The following is a 22,686-nucleotide window of genomic DNA, read 5'->3' on the forward strand; positions in this document are numbered from 1 at the left end:
ACAGGTTGAGAATTTGCGTTACAGACGTGTAGAAAATAAAATCCTATAAATATAACAGTGTCCAAAAAATTTTCGACAGCGTTTTAATACGTTCAATCATGCACACACATTTCATAACTCAAAGTACGATTCTCGGTTTCCAACATCCTTTTCATAAATCAGAGTCCCTAACCACTACTCCTTATTTCTTACCTTATTAAACATGTACATATTCGTCTACACGTCAATCTTGCGGCGACACTAATATTTCATCATAATAAAAACATAGCATAATCAAATTCCTCATATAGCATCAGCTTATTGATCATAAGCATACCTCAAAAGCATAATGCACATCGTCGTCGTAATAACACCACCATAACACCTCAGCCAAATCTCAAAAATGTCGTAGCTTTCTGCAACAATTTCAAAACCTAAAAAAAATTATCTACTCATGTCAAAAGTGTCATCTGCCGCAAACGTACTTTAAAAATCATGATCCCATACCAAATACATCATACAAAGCTCTCATAGTATCACAATGGTTCCGAAAAAATATGAACATTTCGCAAAGTACAGACAAAATACAATTTCGTAAGTGTGAAGTAATCCAACTGTGTAATTACGTAAACCTCTGTCACTGATGTAGTAAAATTTGTCTCTCCCAGTTAAATGATCAGATAGCTGTGTAATTAATGTGTTAAGAGAAATATGGTACCGATGTGTAAAGTTGTATAAGCAAATACCATATTAGCTAGGGCTCCTTGTGCTTGCCATACACATGGTACACAAAGTAAGCGTGTACCCCCCTGAGGATTAATGTAATTATACCCTCATGTGTTACAGATTACAGCAATGGAATGAAATGTATCACGGAAAACTTTCTTTGTAATTCAAATATGTTGAAAAATAAATGGTTTAAGTACCAACTTAATCACTCAAATGCGTGCCCTGTAGCGCTAAATGTGCGTCTTGCTGTAAGAATCTCTGTGAAAGTGTCGTTATTGTCCTCCGAAAGCCAAGTTCTGCAGAAGTCAATGTACTTACCTCATGATAAACGAAAGTGAAATGCTTTGCGTATAGATATCTTAGTTATTACACTTATTGCCGTGATGAAGTAAGTACTGTACTGTACGTATTATTGTGCTACAGAAAAGGCTGTCTCATTGTAGCTGTACCACAAAAGTTACTAGTAAAACATGTTTTACTTTCCAGAATAATTCAGAAAAACTGTGCAGATATAAAACAGATACAGTGCAAAAGCAACATTGTAAATTGTCACTCATTAGTCGCGTCGTGATAAAATCGTATAGGTGTCACATAAACTAATCACTGAGTCATCTGGTATCTCTCAGAAAGTACTTTAAATCCAGAATGTATTTTCAAGTAAACCAAAATGTTGCATTAAAATCTCATTAGCAGTACTGGTAAATGTTCTAAGTACGTCAGCCTTATAGTCGTTACGTAATCGTGCAACTAACAAGCAAGAATGTACACACACAATAACACTAACGTCTGTTCACTATAACAATGCATTCGTAAATTCTGTTTAAATAGGTTCTCTTGGTTCTTGACTGGGTATTTAACTTCAAACATGGTTGCATGTTAACAGATTCCAAGTCTGACAAATTGTACTAGTAGCGTGAAGTGAAACATTTTATGGCAAAGACAAAGTTAAAAAGCAGATTATCTTTCAATAAACGGTTTTACATGTGAAATGTGGTGTAAACCTTTACTCTTCCTAGAACGCAGAGTTTCAACTTCAACGCAATTATCATGTGGTATACGTCGGATTCTGTAAGGTCCATTGTAAACTAGAAAGAATTTGTGACAAGTGTTTCTTCTTATGTTACAATGAATGAGCTTTAATGAGAACTTTCTGACCCATATATAATTTCTTTGCATTTGCTTTACCGTGTAATTTTCTCCCTATGTCTGCAGCAGAATTTATATTTTTAATAGCCAAATCAATTATGTCTGTGTCGAAGTTTACGTGTATTCGGAAAAGGTACAAGCTCTCTGATTCTGTTCGGTGGTTCTTTATTCTTCAGTACAAGAACAGGTGGTAAAGCAGTAGAGTCATGAGGCATTTCATTCAGCACGTTTTGAAATAAGTGTAAATATCTGTCCGAATGCTGATGCTTTCTGTGACAAAGTCTGCAAAGCTTATTGATTTCTTTCATAATCCGTTCAGACAGGTTACAATGTGGTGAGTACAATGAAATAAAAACAGATTTGATTTTATGGTTACGAAGCATGCGTGACCAAACAGCAGATCTGAATTGTGGTCCGTTATCTAAAATGACTTTACTAACGTGTTCAACTTCACGTAAGAAATTTTTAACAAAGGCGTTGGATACAGACTGTCCAGTGGCTTTACGTAATGCAGTGAAAGAAAAAAATTTTGAAGTAAGTTCAACAGCGACTAGAACGTACGAAAATCCATTAGATGTTCTGACAAGCGGTCCCAAGAGATCAACAGCAGCAAATTCTTTTAGAGGGCATGATAGGAAACAATGGAGCACGATGCGAGACAGTAGATGGTTTCGCCTTTTGACAAAGTTTACAAATAGACAAGACTCTTCGAATTCTCTTTTCCATATTGTTAAAATAAGTCGTCCGAAGAATATGATAACATTTTCGTGGACCAAAATGTGTATAGCTGAAATGAATGTACCAAATGAGCTTATTAACGAAATCGTCTGGAATGCAAAGTACCCATAGCTTATCAACAGTGCAGCGTTTGAACAGTATGTTGTTTTTAACCAGATAATAATGCCGAATCTGTGCGTGTGTCTTTTCATGCCATTTTATTTTGATGTCTTTCCAAATCGGATCTTTATCTTGTTCATGAGCAATGTCCTTTAAAGATGTGGCGATGAAGTTTTCAAAGGCGACTTTCTGAATGTAAAGAACACTGAAATTTTTCTCGAGGTTGCCTTCTGTGTTACGTTTCTCAAGCCCAGCAGGTGCGCGTGACAGAGCGTCCGCAACAATGTTCTCCTTGCCGGGAATGTAGACTATTGTGAAGTGGAATTCTTGCAGAAACAATGCCCAACGTTTTAACCTGTCACGATTTAATTTTGAAGACATAAGAAATTGCAATGCTCGATGATCACTGTATACTTTCATGTGCTTACCAGAAAGAAAGAAACGGAATTTGTTAAATGCCCAAACGATAGCTAAAGCTTCTAATTCAGTAACGGAATAATTTTTTTCAGATTTTATTAGCACTCGGCTAGCAAAAGCAATGGTTTTCTGAACAGTAATGTCATTTTCTGTGGTTTTGAAATAAATGGGCACCAAGACCGACTTTAGAAGAATCCGTGCTAAGGCAAAAATCTTGTGACAGATCTGGATGAGCTAGTATTGCCGCGTTAAGTAGAGATTCTTTCAAAGAATTTAATTCCAACTGTGCTTGTTCGTCCCAGTTCCAAATAGTATTTGTTCCAGTGAGAGAAAGTTTTGGTATAACTAGAATTTGCATATTCAGAAAACGACGGTAAAAATTTACGAGACTTAGAAAACTGCGGACTTGTTTTTTTGTGGATGGAACTGGAATGGCTCTGATTGCTTCTAACTTTTCAGGATCAGGCTGAATGCCTTCAGAAGAAATATGTCCCAAAAACCTCACCTTTGACCCACCGAATTCAGACTTTTCCAAGTTAACTGTAATTCCAGATTCTGCAAAAATACGTAACAAACTGTTGAGGATGCGATTATGTTGTTCCCATGAGGCTTCTGCTATTAGAATATCATCCACATATAAGGTGATTTGACGTTTTAAGAAATCAGGTAATACGGAATTTAGCCCGCGAATGAATGCTGCCGAAGAAATGTTCAAACCAAAAGGAAGTTTCCGAAACTGATAAACGCTGAAACAAAGGAAAGCTGTGTATTTTCTACATTCTGGATGAAGTTCGATCTGATAAAATCTTGATCTGAGATCAATGGAAGACAACACTTTTACACCATTAAAATTTTGAAGGAGTTCTTCCAACGTTTGCGGCCTGTCTGTTTCAGGAATAATGATAGTATTGATTTGTCTCAAATCTAAGACAAGCCTGATCGATCCATTTTTCTTCTCAGCAACATGTAATGGATTGTTGTACGAGTTTACTGCAGGCTCAACAATGCCCTCGTCAAGCAGAGATTGTATTTCTGTTCTAACACGGTCCCTATAATGTGCTGAAATTACGTGTGGTCTAACACAAAATTTAGAATGCTCACAAACACGAAATTGGTATTGAAATCCCTTGATTGATCCTATTTGGTGAGTAAAAACTGTGGAATGTGCTTGTAAAATCTCAAAAAGGTCCTTCCTATCAGTGTCATTAAAATTCTAAATTGTTTGAATTTTATTCTGAATTAACTCATTAGTTTCAAATATGCCATCGATATCATCCCTGTCAGTACTTGTAGAGTGATTGTTAGTGTCTGGTCCCGTAGAAAATTCCGAACTGTTGTCTGACAGAAGGTAAAGCCGATTAATTTCCTCGTCATGGTTTGAGAGCCAATCTTCAAATTTCAAAGCTATTGACTTACCTTTTTTCTCTAAACTTATTTCAGCATCGTGAAAGTTTAAGATTGCTTTGTATTCATTCAAAAAGTCTACTCCCAGTATAATTTCCGTCGACAATAATGGAACAATAAGAAAGTTCATAGAGAAGCTGTGGCTTTGACAAAAGAATTCTAAGTTGGTTTGTTGACGTACATCTACACTTTTTCCAATGACTGCACCTTGTAATTTAATCTTACGTAACGGAAGTGTGGGGGCAATCGTTCGATTTGTTGCATTTGCTAAAGGCTGTTTCCCTAACTACTGAAATGGGACTGCCAGAGTCAAGTACTGCCGTAAATTTTACGTCATTTACTTAATGTGAATCACAGGATATGCAATGTTGTTATGTTTTACGTCGTGTTCCTGGAGTAATATGTCCCTAATGTCTTCCATTTTAACGTAATTACTAGCTGCGTCGTCAGTTTCATAAGTACGTTTTGAGGCTGCCAGCGGTATGAGTGATTGCCTATTGTGTCTTTGTTGGCGCGCGTCGTTATTGGGATTTGGAGACCTAACTTCTACAAATTCACCTTGTCGAGAGGGCCCTGCTCTGATTCCCGCCAGTTCTGCTGCAATTCAGGTCTGTCGTTACGATCATATCGTCTGTCGTCATGTCGGTAGATTCCATATTTTCTCTCTTGTCGGTCACGTGGTGGGAATTTCTGTCTGAATCGTAACTGCACGCTGGACGGTTGCGTCTAAAGTTATTCTGTCTCCCTTGATAATTATTTTGGTTCCCATATTGTCTGTTTCTCTGATTGTCTCTGTAATAGTCACTACCGCGGAGAGATGATCTTTCCCTGTAATTATTACTACTCTGCCAACGGTTGTCATATGGTTGGTGTCTGTTTTGGTCACTATTTACGTTGTACGAATAGCCTTGTGTATTATTTGTCAACGCGGAATTGTGACAGGTGTGACCTGTAATTGTTGTGCTCCTGTTTTCGCGTTCCGCGATTGTCAGTGTCAATTTCCAGTTCTTGTAACAGTCCCTGAAAAGCTTTAATGTCTTCTTTGCAACGTCCTGCCAAAATATGTCGTAAATGTTCAGGCCATTTCATTAAGCAAATGCTGATGAGTTCTGAGGGGCTGTATGGGTTTGAAAGATACTGATTCTTATGTAACATGTCTTCAAAATATTTCACAAGACTGGAAAATTCAGATTGTTCGAAATGTTTCATCATAATGATGCCATGTTTTACTAGGTCTTGTGTAGCTTGAAACCAATATGCTGAGAGGAAGGCATGATAAAATTCTCCTTCACTGTGACAATAGTAAATGACCGATCGCATTCTTACAGCTGGTTCATTCTCCAAGTAGCCACAAATAAATTCTAATCAGTGCTCTAATGACCAGTTGGGAGGAAAACGAGAGAATTGATGGAGCCACACTTGTGGATGAATGTCGTTGCCAGAATTCTTAAATGTTTTGAATTTACGTGCAGTAATGAACAGCTTATAGTCAAAATCATCGTGTCGGCGAGTAGCATATCGGTCATTGTTACGTCGTATCGGCGGTTCCATCTCAAAATTCAATGCGCCTTGCCAATTTCTTTCATAACTTCCGAAGTGTCCTGTGTTATTATTTTGTGGTTGTTCTGTGTTTCTATGTCCCTCTTCCCGTACTAGAGCGCGAGTGTCCTGACATATGTAATTCTTTTATTACTTGAGCCAATTGATCTTGAACTTACCGCATTTCTCTTTTGTACTGTGTGTTGATTTGATTTTGATTCTGTTTGAATTTTTTAATTTGTTCATACTCTTCAGTGTCAGTGAAGGCTACATGTTTTGTGTCATTCAGATCATCTACGTTTGTAGATAAGTTAGTGAACTGGACTGAAAGTTTGGCTACTTTATCCGATAGTGAAATTATTTCCTCTGTGTGTTTTTCTGAACCAAGTTCCAGAGTGTCCATTTGTGTTGAAATCGTATCTACTGTGTCCTTTGAGTTTTTGGAAGTTGCGTAACCGAATCGGTAGATGCAACTGAGTCAATTTTAGCTTGCAAGGTCTCATGATATTCATGAACAATAGTTTGCAGTTCTTTTATTGCTGCTTCGTGATTCTGTAGTGCATTTTCATGCCGCGAAAAAATAGGTTGAAAATGCTCACAAATTTGTATTTTATGTCATTACAGACTTTGACATTTCGATTCAATGTTATGTAACGCATTAGTTAAATCTTCACGTGCTTGTTCAAGTGTGGTGTCTAACTTCCGAAGATTTTGTTCCATTGTGTCCAACTTTTGAAGCTTTTGTCCCATTTGTTTCTGATTTTGTTCCATTTGTTGCATTAATTGCAATAATAATGTATTAGTGTCTGGAATCTGTTTCTCTATGCTTTTTGGCAGTGCATTTTCACCGGCAACATTCACATTTTGACAAGCAGAAAATGTGTCTTGACTCATTTGAGAAAACAGTGAGGACCCGAAACCTAAGTCTACAGTATTTGCAATATTGTGTCCTGTCATTTCGGATTCCTGAGGAGAGCTGTTGCCGACCGATCGATCGATAATTGTTCCCTGTTCACTACCTGTTTCACTGTCTACACCATTATTTGCCGCCCGCTCCATTTCCCTATGCACAATTACTAAATTACTACTTCGAATGTCTTAATTCACTACACAGTGGTGCTGATAAGCGACGCTCGTCGTCACTATTATTTCTCAGTTTACTTTGGAGCCTAGTGTTACGTTTTTCACACGCCATTATTGTCACAATATTTCACACGATAACACATAAGAGCAAAAATAAGAACACATTAACATAGCACTGAAAATAATATCTCGTTAATTGCAAGCCCAGCTGCGAAATACTTGCTGCAAATCTACATGCATGCCACAACTGTTTTACTGTACAGCAATGAAAAACTACAAATACAAAGGAGATTCTCTCTACAATTACGCGCTAGCAATGAACGATAGCTACACTAATTACACAAACAACAAGAAAAAAATCAGATCGATCGATCGATAATTGTTCCCTGTTCACTACCTGTTTCACTGTCTACACCATTATTTGCCGCCCGCTCCATTTCCCTATGCACAATTACTAAATTACTACTTCGAATGTCTTAATTCACTACACAGTGGTGCTGATAAGCGACGCTCGTCGTCACTATTATTTCTCAGTTTACTTTGGAGCCTAGTGTTACGTTTTTCACACGCCATTATTGTCACAATATTTCACACGATAACACATAAGAGCAAAAATAAGAACACATTAACATAGCACTGAAAATAATATCTCGTTAATTGCAAGCCCAGCTGCGAAATACTTGCTGCAAATCTACATGCATGCCACAACTGTTTTACTGTACAGCAATGAAAAACTACAAATACAAAGGAGATTCTCTCTACAATTACGCGCTAGCAATGAACGATAGCTACACTAATTACACAAACAACAAGAAAAAAATCAGATTCCAGTGAGGTATCCTCGGCTAAGGGTCGACATATGAAACATCCCCTTTGAAAAATTATACAAGACTGTGCTTAAACTGACACACAATATATTTTTTTTTTGCGCACTGCAATCTGACTTTTAATAATTCCTACAAAAGAATGGCCCTGACTAACATTAACCTATACGTTTCACAAATCACTTACCTCACAAAAATCTGTTACTCGAACTACTGCAACACGGCGAGCGCCACTACTGCCAGCTAAATAAAAGATTCAAACTACGGAAGGCACTAACTACTGATAGGCATAGTTAGCAAATGAAAGATTTTGATAGAGAACAAACAATGTATTTACCTCAATAGTCATAATGTATATAGTAGTTCATGACATCCAGTCTTACAAATTTCAAAACTCCGCCATCTCTCCCCCCACATCCACCACTGCTGGCGTCTCATCTCCAACTGCGCAACGCTACGCGCTGTTAGCATCCAGCTGCCGCTGCCCAACGCTACAATGGCAGACAACAATGCGAACCAGCCACAGACTGCACACAGCACAGCCAGTGATTTTCATACAGAGCGCTACGTGGCTGCGGCGTTACCAATAAAAAAACCTAAACAGCCTACTTACAATTCTAAGAGCTCATTTGCAACCGTATCTTTCTTTGCACATTCCAGGTGTAATGTCAGTAGCTACAAAAATAACACGATTTGATTATATATCGTTCCTAGTCCTAAAATTACTCTGGGGAATTTTTGTGCTCACTCAGAATCTGCTCTTACTGTGATATCCGATTTGCCATATTTGTTCGAATTAGCTACCCGGTTTCGACCTTAAATACGTATGTACACTAAAGTCTATCCACCTTATATTAAGTTGTGGTACCAAGTACAAAACTAGGTTCCGTTACTTTCTGCTACATATTTAAGCATTCCGTATCGTGACATATCATTGCTAGATTAAGGAGCATGAACTGCTTAGTGCCTTTGGAACACTATTGTTCTAGAAGGGTGAATAACTGAAGCTACGTGAGCTACAGGAACAGTAATGAATGCACTACGACTGTATGAATTAAGCTAAATTTTTTATCTTGTCTGGAAAGAAAGCAACTTTACGAAGAAGCTTGACTCAGATTTTGGTAAATTCCAGCCCAAATCTTCACCTACTGACGGGTTTAAATTTTCCTTAAAGTTAATCGATGTCCCCTCTCGTTCTATACAGCAGACACTATTAAACGTGGTTCAATTAATGTCGTGCAATAGAAATTTGTAGATTCTTACCCGCTGTGTCGGGGTTACTACATTTGCACTGCACTGCCCACAGGTTAAGTATTCAGTATCATGCACTAGAACCATGCACCCACGTGTGGCAAAAAGACCAAAGTTTCCAAAATATCTTACTTATTCTACATTAAGAGAGGTCCAACATACATGTATATCATAAGCACTGCCCATTAAATAGCCATACGCATATGGCACCTGCTTAGCAGTGTATTGGGTTGTCAGTAATGCGCGAAAAAGCAGTTCGAAAAGTAAGGACGTACCATCTCACCGCCAGAGAGACGGAAGAACGTCAGTGTGGACGCCTCTGAATTTTGTGTGAACCTACAACAATTCCTTACGCAGGCCCTGAATGCATTTTACTAATTGAATTTTAATTACAAGTCAACCACTAAATGTCGGCTTTCAACATGACAAAACAAGTGGTTATCACATGGGTGAAAACATTTTCGCGAAACTCGCTAATATTCTATGCAGAACATTAATTTTATGCCTCCTCCAAACATTAAATAAAACATTTATTGTTCGGGAGAAATGTGAAGTGTCCTACACGCGACTATGTAGACTACGTTGGTCAGTTACGGAAAGTGAAAGGACTTCGATTTTTTGATGGCGTTACGCTATTACATAAGCCAGCGTCATTCACGTGGCACAAACGTATACATTTAGCTATGTTTAACATCTTCGCATTTCAAATAGAGCTTTAGCAACATTGAATAATAATTAACGAAGCATCTACATTACGAATGCTACATTATTTCAGAAGAATTGCTGTGGAGAGAATAAAAACCAACAGGAACAAAACACACATATAGGCAAGGTGTAATGACAAATTAATTCTGAAGTTCTTTCAGTTTTTCAAAAACTTATCTCCAGTATAACGAAAACAAACGTGCACCACTCAAAATTTCTACCGGAAAACTACATGCATAGGAGTAGAACCTTTGCGTTTGACTGATTAGTGTAAATGTTTCCCGGTAGAAACCTCATGAACGTGGCGCTGGTGTAGCAAGCAGTTGTGCCATGGCGTCACCGTTTCGGGCCTCTACACACGCACCAATTTATCGGTCGAACGACCGACCAATTTCCTCCCAGCTTACACACATTCCAACCGACTGCACTCGGCGATTACAACACCGTCCTGTTGTGATTTGTTTTCTAATTTCATTGAGTTTATGTCCCATGAGAAGCCACTTGGTTTCACACAGAAACAGAAATGGGGGTTTGCCTTGGCTGTTTTAGAAGCAAAAAATTGAAAAAAAGAAAGCCGAGAGAAGCTGTGCGCAAAGTGGCTAATGCAAGGAAAGAAATTCACCCCCCTTCTGTTACTTAAGCAGCTGGCAGCTAATTATTTTCATAATCTTCTAAGTAAGGATGAAAAGTGCTTTCCGGAGCTGTTGGAAAATCACCAAACCATTCTTAACGAATAAGAATACGGTGCAGATCTGAAAGAGGCTGCAAGCTTGCAAGCAGAGGCTGTCAGTACCAGCCATTGGTGAAAGTTACGAGAACCTCAAATTCAGGGCAGCTGTAGGCCCACAATTATGATCTAAAATGACACCTGAAACCTGCAGTGTGGTTTACAGTTTCTTGAGGAAAGTAAAGCAAAATAAATGATTAAATGGCTCTGAGCACTATTGGACTTAACATCTATGGTCATCAGTCCAAAGCAAAATTAATAAAATATGTATACAAACCATATTGTTTTGTTTAAATATGTAGAATAAACGAAGTCCCCTGTAAGTTTAATAAATAAATTTCGAATCAGAATAAGAAAGACAACAGAAGTATAGGCGCAGATCGTCTAGTAAATACAAAAACAGACATAAGAAATGAAACATTTATCAACTGTTAGAACTGTAAAAATAGTCCTACACTTTGTTGTTCGTAGTAGAAGATGTAGATGTAGCCTGGATTTTTGTAACATTTCTAACAATGAAGCTACTATGTTTCATGAATACGAGTCCATCAACTGTATGTATTTCGGTCTTATTTCCTATACGTATCGGAAATGAAATCTAAGGTCTAATCTATCGGTGATTCGGTTTTTAGATTTCATTTCCGTTAAATATCGGAAATAAAACCAATAAACTTAAATACACAAGGCTGAGGACTTTTGTCCTCTCTATGTGGCACACGAAACCATTACGTACTCAAAATGAAAAAAGTGCTTCATTTGTTGCATATATATTGCTATACTCCTCGCATGACGTGTTCTACGAACATCTGCAGTCTTTAAATTTTTCCAGAAACTCTTTTTTCTAAAATTTTATCCGTCTTGCACCCTGTCGTATGTATTAGAACAGCATTTAGTCCCGCGCGCAGTGGCGAACGACAAACTTTAGTCGGGCGATTGGCACTACATCGCTACACAAAGCACAATTTGTTGGGCGGATTATGCTACTGAAGTATTGTATTTAGATGAATCCACCTATAAGCATCTAGATGCTGAATAAATATTGCTACTTGTTTTGAAAATATATGTACGCATAAAAGAACTAACGGTAATGTTATTAACAGTCAGGCACGACAGACAGTCACGCCCTCTACCGTTGAACGCACAATGACGCGCGCCTCAAATGCTATATATTCCTGGCTGAGCCAAATCTGAATGTAGTCTGGTAGGGTCACTGTTTCCTTAACAGTCCGGTATGTGAAAGTTCGCAGCTCTCATAGTAAAGTTGAATAGTGTTGATTATAAGTAACTGATTTTTATAATATTTCGGTGGTAATTGTTTGTTTTAATTAATAGTTTTAGCAAGGTACCATGTGCGAATCAACCGTTGTCAAGTCTGAAGAAGGCAGGCCAGTCCAGCCTGAGAACTCTGTTACGGCATTACCTGCTACTGCACCGGCCCCGTCTCCCGCAGTTGGGAAGGCGCCAGAGCAGACATACAAGATAGCTCAGCTGCTGAAACATTGGCCAGCGGTGGTAATCGCCGTCCAGAAAAGCAAAGACGCGTATTGCTCTGTAAAGCAAAAGGCCAGCATCATCAACTGGTCACTTAACTTGACCGAAAAAGTAGTTGGTTCGGTTCTCAAACTTGCAGAAAGCAAAGTGAGTAGCTGGCGGCCGATTATTCAGTACGCAGACGAAGCGGTTAGCAAAGGCATGGCAGTAATAGAAAAGAAATTTCCCGCAGTGAGGGAGTCGCCAGAAAAGGTAACTGTTAATAAATGTGAACTCGCAAATGGTAATGTGGATACCGCATAACGAATCTTTCTTTTGCAGCTGTATGATGCTATCACGCAACACATAACGAAGATCGTGCGACCCGCAGTACATAAAACCGAAGCTATAAGCGAACTCGGCAGGAAGAAACTCAATAGGGTTGCTAAAACGATAATTAATAAATACAGTAGTGTGATCAGCATCGTGGACAGCTGGCTGGACAAACTGGAGAACAAACTGAACGGCGCAGAAGCTGAAGTAGCATCTGGTGAGTTAAGCATGCTGAGTTGTTAGCGGTAACAGTTAATAAACAATGAAACCGATTTAAGACTTCCTAGTTATGTATGAATCTTCCACAAATTCTTGGAAAAGTCTTTATTTTTCTGGAAGAATCTTGCGTACAACATTGTGTACTACGTAAATAATATTCAGCTTTTTCTTTTCCAAGGAAAAAAATGTAAAAATGTTGTTACTATAGCTACGATCTTATGCCATCTCTGCATATTCGTTGTCACTGAGTAACATCTCGCAAGATATGGTTACTATTGTTTGCACGTGTCTGGTTATGGTTGACCGTTAATACGTGCTTATCTGGCGATAAGTAGGGTCGAAGGTTGAACAATGGGTAACGGTCTAGAGAACAGGAAGTGCCAAAGCAATAGCCGAGGGAAGGAGGGAGGGTGCGACTCTTGGACAGTCGCGGCGGGTTGTAGGTGCAGCAGCGGTTTTCTTGCTGCCTGCGACAAGTCATCAAGGGTAGGCTTTACTAGTAGCAGGTATCATGCAGGTCATTATCTTCGATGTGGAGCGGTGTTACTCGACGGCTGCAGCTAGGTAACGAAGATGGCTTCTCGGTCTGCATCATTCCTATAATAGCTGGGTTCATCGTCTAGTGTCAGATCGGTGATACATCGCATTAACACGGTAGGGTAGCGGTTTGTGCGAGCTGGTCGGCTTTAATAGCAGCTGGCATATCCAGTCAAGGTTGCTGATTTGCAGGGAGTTGCCGATTTTGTTGCTGTACATGATAGCTCGGCATAGGTGGTTATGCCCTACCTAGTAGCGTCTTCACCGCTTATGCTTCAACTTACGGTTGTGATCGTACTTTCCGAGAGTAAGAATGAAATATTTAATCGAATTTCTAGTTCCTGTAGTCATGTGGAGTAATTTATATATAAAAAGTCTTGAGGATTTCGAGACTTTATTCATTACGAAGAACAGTACGGGTGGAGCACTGCTAATGACGCGTAGCACTTTGTGTGATCTACAAGTAATGCAGGATTGTATGACCTGCATACATATAATCAGTGTTATATGGACCTCGTTCCTTCCTATTCAGGTTACTTTACCTGTTGAACATTTGGTATACATAAAAAAAAAGCGACGTAAAGTATTGAATGTTCGGCTTAGTCACTGCTAGCTATTAATTTTCAAGTTGACGAGTCATACTAAAGTAATCTGGCCCTTAGTTCTATATACTTGGGTGATCAAGAAAGTCGGTATAAATTTGAAGACTGAGTAAATCACGTAATAATGAAGACAGAGGTGCGATGTGACACCCATGACTGGAATGACATGGGGTTTTATTAGAACCGAAAAGAACAAAATTTCAAAAATGTCCGACAAATGGCGTTTCATCTAATTATAACAATAATTAGCATAACAGAGTAAGACAAAGCAAAGATGGTGTTCTTGACAGGTAATACTCAATATGCCCACCAGCTTTCCTCAAGAATAGCTGTAGTCGAGGAATAACGTTGTGAACAGCACTGTAAAGCATGTCCGGAGTTACGGTGAGGCATTGGCGTTGGATGTTGTCTTTCAGCATCCCTAGGAATGTCGATGACAATATTTGCGACTTCTGGCAACCCCAAAGCCAATAATCGCACGGACTGACGTCTGGGGATCTGGGAGGTCAAGCATGATGGAAGTAGCGGCTGAGCACTCGATCACCAAACGACGTGCGCAAGAGATCTTTCACGGGTCTAGCAATATGGGGTGGAGCGCCATCCTGCATAAACATCGTGCGTTCTAACAGGTGTTTATCAGCCAGGCTGGGGATAATGAGATTTTGTAACATATCGGCATACCCCTAACCCGTCACAGTTGCAGTTTTGCTGTCAAGCTCCATCCGTCAGACATTGACTTTTTGCTTTTTTAATAAAACCCCATGTCATTCAAAGCATGTATGTCAATTTTACCTCTATGTACATTATTCCGTGGTTTATCAAGTTTTCAAATTTATACTGACTTTTTGATCCACGGTACTTGTCACTGCATGTACAATACCTTTGGCACTTTGTGACCTTTTTTCAGTACGCAAAGCAAAAGGGAGCTAAAATGTCTGAAACAATGTTTACTCCAAAGTTGTTCAGAAGGCAGCCGCCTTCGCAGTGAAACATTGCGAGGACGCTGCTTGCCGACCTTAGAGTGACTCCGTGTCTCCTTGTTCAGACGCGGAGACAGCTGCGGCGGAGGCGTCTTCTTCGGCAGCTGCGGCGCCGACCCAGACCACCATCGCCAGCCCGACGTCAGCGCCCCCAGCGGGCAGCGTGCGTCAGGCGTTGAGGCTGGGCGCTCGCGCCGCCGCGGCGCTGGCCGCCTTCCAGGTGGGAGCTGCCTTCTGGCTGCTGTCGCGGGCGCCGCTCGTGAGCAGCTTCTTCAGAGAGGCGCCGACCCCCGCCTCTTCGGAGTCTCCGTCTTCAAGCGGCGCGTCACTCGCCAAGCTCCCGGCGCTGACGGTCTCGGAGACGGAACAGCCCCCACTGTCCACGCACTCGCTGCACCAGAGGCAGTGACCGCAAGACTTCTTTCCGTAATTCGAAACTTTCGTTAAATGTACATAGTTTACAAGGCTGCTCTTTCAAAAGTTATTAATTGGTGAAATAAAACAAACTATTCGCATCTAGGTGTCTTACTTTACACCCATGTAGTAATGTAAAATGTTTGCTCAAACCAACATTACGTATAAAAGGTGCGCAGTTAACATTCGGGTAATAGTACTTGTTACTGTAAGCTTTCCTTAACAATAGAGCTGTTGAGCTAAAACGCGAGTATACAGTTAGGGGTGATGACAATCTACTGTGAAACTTGTCAACTACAGGGGTTAGGCAAAATATTAACACCTGTGCTTGGGAATGATTAATTAGTCAGGGGTTAATTGTCCATTTAGCGCAATACTTGGATTACTAGGATAACATTATACCGTCTCCAATGAAACGTTATACCACTCTTCGGCCAAAACCTCTAACTCGTAGGGACAAGAGAGGCAGAAATCTGCTTTGGAGTTTGTGCTCCAATGCAGCAATCCACCCATACCAACCAGCGACTTGGTTAGACGTCTTCCCTGTGCAGACATTCCAAGTGTATGCAAGTATACATTGCGACGTAGGAACTAAGACATACGGAATGTTGGTTTCAATATTTGCAACTGCGAACACATTTTTTTTTCCTAACAGACACAGCGGTGTTAGATTTAGTTTAGGTGTCAAACAACGAAAACGCTTACCTATAGTGCATAAAGGCTGTAGCTGAAAAGAGCCAAAGTTGCTACCGCTTAATCTGGAGACGTTTGATAGTAAGTAGAAAACACAACGAACGAGTAAAGAGTTGTCACTGTTACAGAAGTTTATTTTTATTAGATGCGTAACACTTTCCTTTTTTGTTATAAGGTTTAAAAAAATTCAGACTACGCAGTTTAATTTAAATCTGAATATCAAATAGGAAAGCATGACGTCGAAAAACTGTGCTTTGCTCAAAATTCTTGAATAAGTGACAATTTCAATGTAGGGGTACCGTAGCGTGAGAACTCTTTAAACTTTCAGCTGTCATATAAGCAACTTCTGTTTTCAAGTCCCATTCATAGAAAAATAAAATTTAAGATGTCAAATTCATTTCTGGATAACTTTCAGCGACAAGCAGAATGTACACTACTGGAAATGGGGAAAAAGAACACATTGACACCGGTGTGCCAGACCCACCATACTTGCTCCAGACACTGCGAGAGGGCTGTACAAGCAATGATCACACGCACGGCACAGCGGACACACCAGGAACCGCGGTGTTGGCCGTCGAATGGCGCTAGCTGCGCAGCATTTGTGCACCGCCACCGTCAGTGTCAGCCAGTTTGCCGTGGCATACGGAGCTCCATCGCAGTCTTTAACACTGGTAGCATGCCGCTACAGCGTGGACGTGAACCACAAGTGCAGTGACCGCACCGCCACTTCCCAGCAAATTAGGGACACTGTTGCTCCTGGGGTATCGGCGAGGACCATTCGGAACCGTCTCCATGAAGCTGGGCTACGGTCCCGCACACCGTTAGGCCGTCTTCCGCTCACGCCCCAACATCGTGCAGCCCGCCTCCAGTGGTGTCGCGACAGGCGTGAATGGAGGGACGAATGGAGACGTGTCGTCTTCAGCGATGAGAATCGCTTCTGCCTTGGTGCCAATGATGGTCGTATGCGTGTTTGGCGCCGTGCAGGTGAGCGCCACAATCAGGACTGCATACGACCGAGGCACACAGGGCCAACACCCGGCATCATGGTGTGGGGAGCGATCTCCTACACTGGCCGTACACCTCTGGTGATCGTCGAGGGGACACTAAATAGTGCACGGTACATCCAAACCGTCATCGAACCCATCGTTCTACCATTTCTAGACCGGCAAGGGAACTTGCTGTTCCAACAGGACAATGCACGTCCGCATGTATCCCGTGCCACCCAACGTGCTCTAGAAGGTGTAAGTCAACTACCCTGGCCAGCAAGATCTCCGGATCTGTCCCCCATTGAGCATGTTTGGGACTGGATGAAGCGTCGTCTCACGCGGTCTGCACGTCCAGCGCGAATGCTGGTCTAACTGAGGCGTCAGGTGGAAATGGCAAGGTAAGCCGTTCCACAGGACTACATCCAGCATCTCTACGATCGTCTCCATGGGAGAATAGCAGCCTGCATTGCTGCGAAAGGTGGATATACACTGTACTAGCGCCGACATTGTGCATGCTCTGTTGCCTGTGTCTATGTGCCTGTGGTTCTGTCAGTGTGATCATGTGATGTATCTGACCCCAGGAATGTGTCAATAAAGTTTCCCCTTCCTGGGACAATGAATTCACGGTGTTCTTATTTCAATTTCCAGGAGTGTAGTTTCCCGGTTGAATAAAATTCACTTCACTGACAATACCCTACCTTAGTTATTTTGTACCTATAACTACTTAACCGAAACAAGGCGAGCAGTAAGCACTACTTGTGGATGTTTTTACTGACTCGTTGCAGAAGGTAGTGTCGTTTGGGGGGCAGAGGGAGCAACGACGAACAGCACGTAGACTGCCTTATTGGATGGATCACTAAGGCTCTGACTCGCACGCTTAATAACACGTAGAGGCCAGCAGGAAGACATTTATTTGCAACAGAAAACCACATTCCACGAGGTCATAGGAAAGATTCTCCCCCCCCCTCTCCCCCGTTGGAACAAGCAAGCGGAACACCTACAAAGACAATAGCAAATAAGGTCATCCCTGCTCTTTGATAATGGATCCTACAATCTGTTAATGAATCGCGTTAAGAAAAAATTGCGGCAACTTCAGTAGAACAGGATCCCTCGTTTGAAAACTAGATGGTGCAAGACGTCTTAAAAAAGGAACTGCGGACAGTAATCAAATTTTTTTAGGCGATTCAGTCGTCTATAATGACAAACTGTCTGAAAGAAGTTGCATAAATATTAAGTCAGATCTTGATAAGATTACGAAGTGGTACAAAGAATGGTAACTTGCTTTAAATGTTCAGAAATGTAACAATGCCCACTTCACAAAACGAACAAAAAGAAAACGTAGTACCCTACGAATATAATATTAATGAGCCACAGCTGGAATTGGCCAGCTCATACCTGAGAATAACTCTTTGTGCAGGGATATGAAATGGAGTGAGAACAGGCTCAGTCGTGGTTAGCGCAGGTAGTAAACTTTATAATAATGTTAGAACACTGGAGAAATGCAGTTGTACTAAAAGCTGCGACGCATCCCAAAATATTAACTGTGTGGGACTCCTACCAAGTAGGACTAACATAAGATATTGAACTTACACAGAGAACCTTTGTGGTGAAGGTTCGTATCACCATAATTGTTAGCCTGTTTCCGCCACTGACACTGCCACTAGCACTACAATCTTGAACACTACTAATCGCGTTATAGGCTATAAAGCCGGGTTTTTTTCCATCCAGTATGCTACGCAATGTCACTTCAGTTGAGCAGTCAAATGAATATTCATGTTTCTGACTAATCAAATCCACCAAATCTGAGAAAGTGTCATCATACTGTCCTACTCTATCCCCAGTTAGATAACCCCTTCTTAGTTTGGATGCCACAAAATTTAAAACGTTTCAAATAGAAAAAGGCTTTTTTAAATTTTTGCTGTGTGTGTATAACAATACTGACACAGGTACATTACATCAACTACTTGCTGAGGTAACTGACTAGAGTGTTAACACCCCCATCCCTACTAGGCTGCAAGCGCTGTTATGTTCAAACCAAGAGAAACACAATTGCAGGACAAACAACCAGAATACACTTTCATTGATATTAAACGGCTCTATATAAAGTGTTTCATCTGTGTAATGTACTATCCTACAATCCACCTAAAATTGGACAGCTTTCTAGCTTTGAATCTGCACTCAAGCAGTCAATCGTACCAACATGTAATTGTATTTGGAGACATCGACATAAATTTTTTAAACAAAAGTTATACTGCATCAAAATTCACGCGCATACTTTGTTTCGGCCTACTCACCATGCAGCACACTCTCATTCGTTTATAGATATATTTGCAACCAAGTCTTCAAATCGGGTAATTGACACCAATCAAATGACTGTACCTAACTTTTCTGCTCAAGATGTAATGTTCATGACTTAAAGGTTGCAAAGCCCAAAGAAAACACAGGTTGCGAATTTTTACAGATATTAAGCGCATGAATTTGTCTGGGCATCCAGTTGACGCCTATGATGTTTCTTCGTAGACAACGTTAGGAAAGGACTTCGACATAGATAATGAAGTATCTAACTTCACTAAGAGACAGGACATACAAACAGTATCCGGCCTCTCATAATCATTTCTCCTACAGACAACTGCGCGATCGAATTAGTGAATTTGTGAGGAACGCAAAGCTCATGTTTATCCCACTCGCTGACGACTTTCACAGGCCTACCGCCCTGTGGAAAAAATCAAAGAACTGTTGAAATAGGCAAACCCAAACCTTCGGTTAAACCTTTAGTTCCTGTTGAGCAGCTAAACGATTATTACGCCACGCCGGTATCTTTGCTTAACCAACCCTCAAGGTCACAAACAATCGATTATTTAAAGTATAAGCGGGTGGTACAAACGGAAAATGTTTTCTGCACATGGTAAGCCCTAACACGATTTTTCTTCTGTAAAGAACTGGGATAACTTTGGGCCATGATTTAGAATGGTCTAACATACATCTGCAGTCTTTGAGAAGATGTCAGTATGACTTCACTTCCTATCAAGCTTAAAAAGCTCGTAAAGACACTATAACTCCCTAGATTTGACTATGGTGATTCCATTCTTCATGGACTTCCGGACGGGAGCTCATGCAGGCTGGAACTGGCGATGAATGCTTGTGTACTATACATCTGCGACGTACACTTTTTGCACAATATCATATCCTCCTAGGAAAAATTGTCACAGCTACGCGCCGATAAACGTAGAGACTATCATATTCTGCGTCTGCCTTATCGTCTTCTCAGTCATTGAACTCCCTCTTATTTGTCCTGAACCATTATTCTATCTGAACAGCATGGCGGAAATACGCGTTCCCAAGATAGGGAATTCTCAATACCAATAAATATCATAGGCCTTATTTTCTAAATAATCATATGTGCCAGGAATTTGACTTTGGAACAAACTTCCTCAAAATATCACAGAAATTAAATACCTTACAAACTTCAAAAGACTACTTACAGCCCACCTCCAATCACAATAGCCATCTCCCGTACAGTGTGTAACTCATTCTCGTATCCCACTCCCCCAGAACATTTCCCTACCCCTTGTCGGCAGATTTCTCGACATTCTGCCCTTTCTTAACTGCCACTGTCACTTCACCTCTTCCATTACCCATTCCTCTTCTGATAATACTAAACATTGCTTCAAGTGAGCTAATAATAGATATGATCCCAAATGCCCATTATTACTATTATAGTCCGTATCTGAGGTGAAACATGGGAACCAGTCCGGTATTCACCTAGTGGGATGTGGGGAGATACACTGACCCTTCGTTGTTAATTCCCCGGCCGGATTGGATCCGGGCCGCTGCAGCTTCCTTCCCGAAGCGATCTCGTTAAAACACGCTCGGCTACCCGGACAGGTGTGGGTCACCAGTATTCTGCTTCGGTACTTGTTGAAACGCACGCTGCAAACTGTGGATGCTGAAATTTACACATGAAATACGTCCAATTCAAAATAGAACATTTGGTCAAAACAAAATTAACAGTGTCAGTTTTAGACACACGAGTGTGCATTTTCCCCTTTCCTTTCGTGGCGGATGTGGTTGAATTCTCGTGCCAGCATCTACTTAATGTATCTGGGAATTTAACAAGTGTTTTCGGGTACAAATGCATCTGACGTTAAAATTCGTCTGGGCATTAATTACTGTAACACTATCAACAAATAGAAGACTGAATTTCAAAACTTAATCATAAAAACGGTCACAGAAAAAGCCTATGCACCAGTTGTCCTGAAGCGATCGTAAAAAGTAACTACCGTCTGGAAGCATTTATCGAGTTCGTGATCAATTACTTGTATTTGAAATTCAATATTCTTTCAAAACTTTAAAAATATGACGTTGTCAATCGTGACATCTCATGTGGTTTTACATATATTCAAATTCTGATACCTGTTTCTACTTCTGTTGCCTTAGCGATGTTTGGTTCTAATTGTACTTGTAAATTAAAAATTAAGAGCGCGTCAGTAAAATCGGGAAAATAAATAATGTGCAAAGTAGGAATCGGCCAATCCTCGGAAATAATGGGTCTCTAATAATTTTTTTCCACATTTGTTTCGGATGTCACACTCTTTAAAACAGTCCCTTCGCTATGTTGTGAAAATTTCGTCAAAACATTGCACCCAGTTATTAAACGAATGTAATTAGTCCGTCCGAAAGAACCGCCAGGTTCATTAAGGACTCCCTTGCAAAACAAAAAAACCAACGCAGTAGTGTATGCTAAGGTTGTCCGAGTCTCGCTATAAGTTTACAGGATATGAAAAGTGATTTTGTCTAATAATAATAATTGTTACATTAAATGCGAACATTTTTTACTACGTTTTACTGTGACTGTTCCCGGTTACAAATTAAACTAGTTCACTGTTGGCAATCACTTCATGACGCGTTTCAGCGGTTTAACCCTCCGTCATTCTGTATTAAAACACGTATGTGTTGTTACGACTGTTGTGTAATCTGCTGCAATTTTTATTAACGACAAAAAGTCGTTCAGTACATGGCTCATAGACCTAATCAAATAGCCAGACCACTCTCTGGCGCCAGTGTAGCAGTCCCTTACTTAAATGCCACTTTGCACTGAGTAAATTATGTAAAATACGTGATAAAATTTTGCTTGCATAGTGATTTAACAAATACAAATGTTAGGAACAAATGTGAAAAAGAAGTGGCTGTTTCAGTTTACATTGGAGATTAAATTTATTCTGTATTCTAGCCCAACTTAGTTAAAATAAAAATACGATGAAATTGTGGAAAAGTAGATAAAATTGTCCCATCCAAAAATAAAGGCGAAAATAAGCGCCGAAGACAGAAGCAGAAAATGTGCCAGGGAATGACCAAGAAATGAGAGTGAAAAATTTAGTGAATAATAAAGTGTCACTGCTAAACTACTTGAATCCACGACGTTCCGCATTTTCGCCACTAGTTGTCAGAAACGAACCCTTCTAACATTCTGCGTGGTGTCTGTTTGTTCTATATCGTGTCTCCCTACCACTTCTGCACAACGACGATCTGAGTGTGTTTTTTAGAGAATGGACTAGTTTGAACCTGGGACCTGTTGCTGGTAAGGAGACGCCAGACCACACATAACATGTAGAATTCAGAAGAGTTCAGTGAGACTAGCGATGATATAACCAAATACTTAATGATTTTAGCGCCAGCTCCACTGCACTCCCTGTAAAAGAATCTTAATACTAACTAAATTTAGTGGAAGGGGTTCAAGGCTTTCCTATTTTTAGTTAGCTGGTAAAATAACGCAGAAAAATCAGTTAATTTTACGATTGGAAATTTTATGCT

At 40.4% G+C, this 22,686-nt stretch overlaps 1 protein-coding gene across 1 annotated transcript; it reads left to right on the forward strand.

The window, feature by feature from the left end:
- Window positions 1-11,833: 11,833 nt before the first annotated feature.
- Window positions 11,834-15,297, forward strand: LOC126273458 (uncharacterized). Its single transcript, XM_049977020.1, has 4 exons — window positions 11,834-11,870; window positions 11,974-12,384; window positions 12,454-12,661; window positions 14,848-15,297. Exons 2-4 carry the CDS (start codon window positions 11,989-11,991, stop codon window positions 15,189-15,191), a joined length of 948 nt encoding a protein of 315 aa, XP_049832977.1. The 5' UTR covers window positions 11,834-11,870; window positions 11,974-11,988; the 3' UTR covers window positions 15,192-15,297.
- Window positions 15,298-22,686: the final 7,389 nt, after the last annotated feature.

This window comes from Schistocerca gregaria, chromosome 1 (genome assembly GCF_023897955.1).
Source record: "Schistocerca gregaria isolate iqSchGreg1 chromosome 1, iqSchGreg1.2, whole genome shotgun sequence".
Taxonomy (NCBI): Eukaryota; Metazoa; Arthropoda; class Insecta; order Orthoptera; family Acrididae; genus Schistocerca; species Schistocerca gregaria.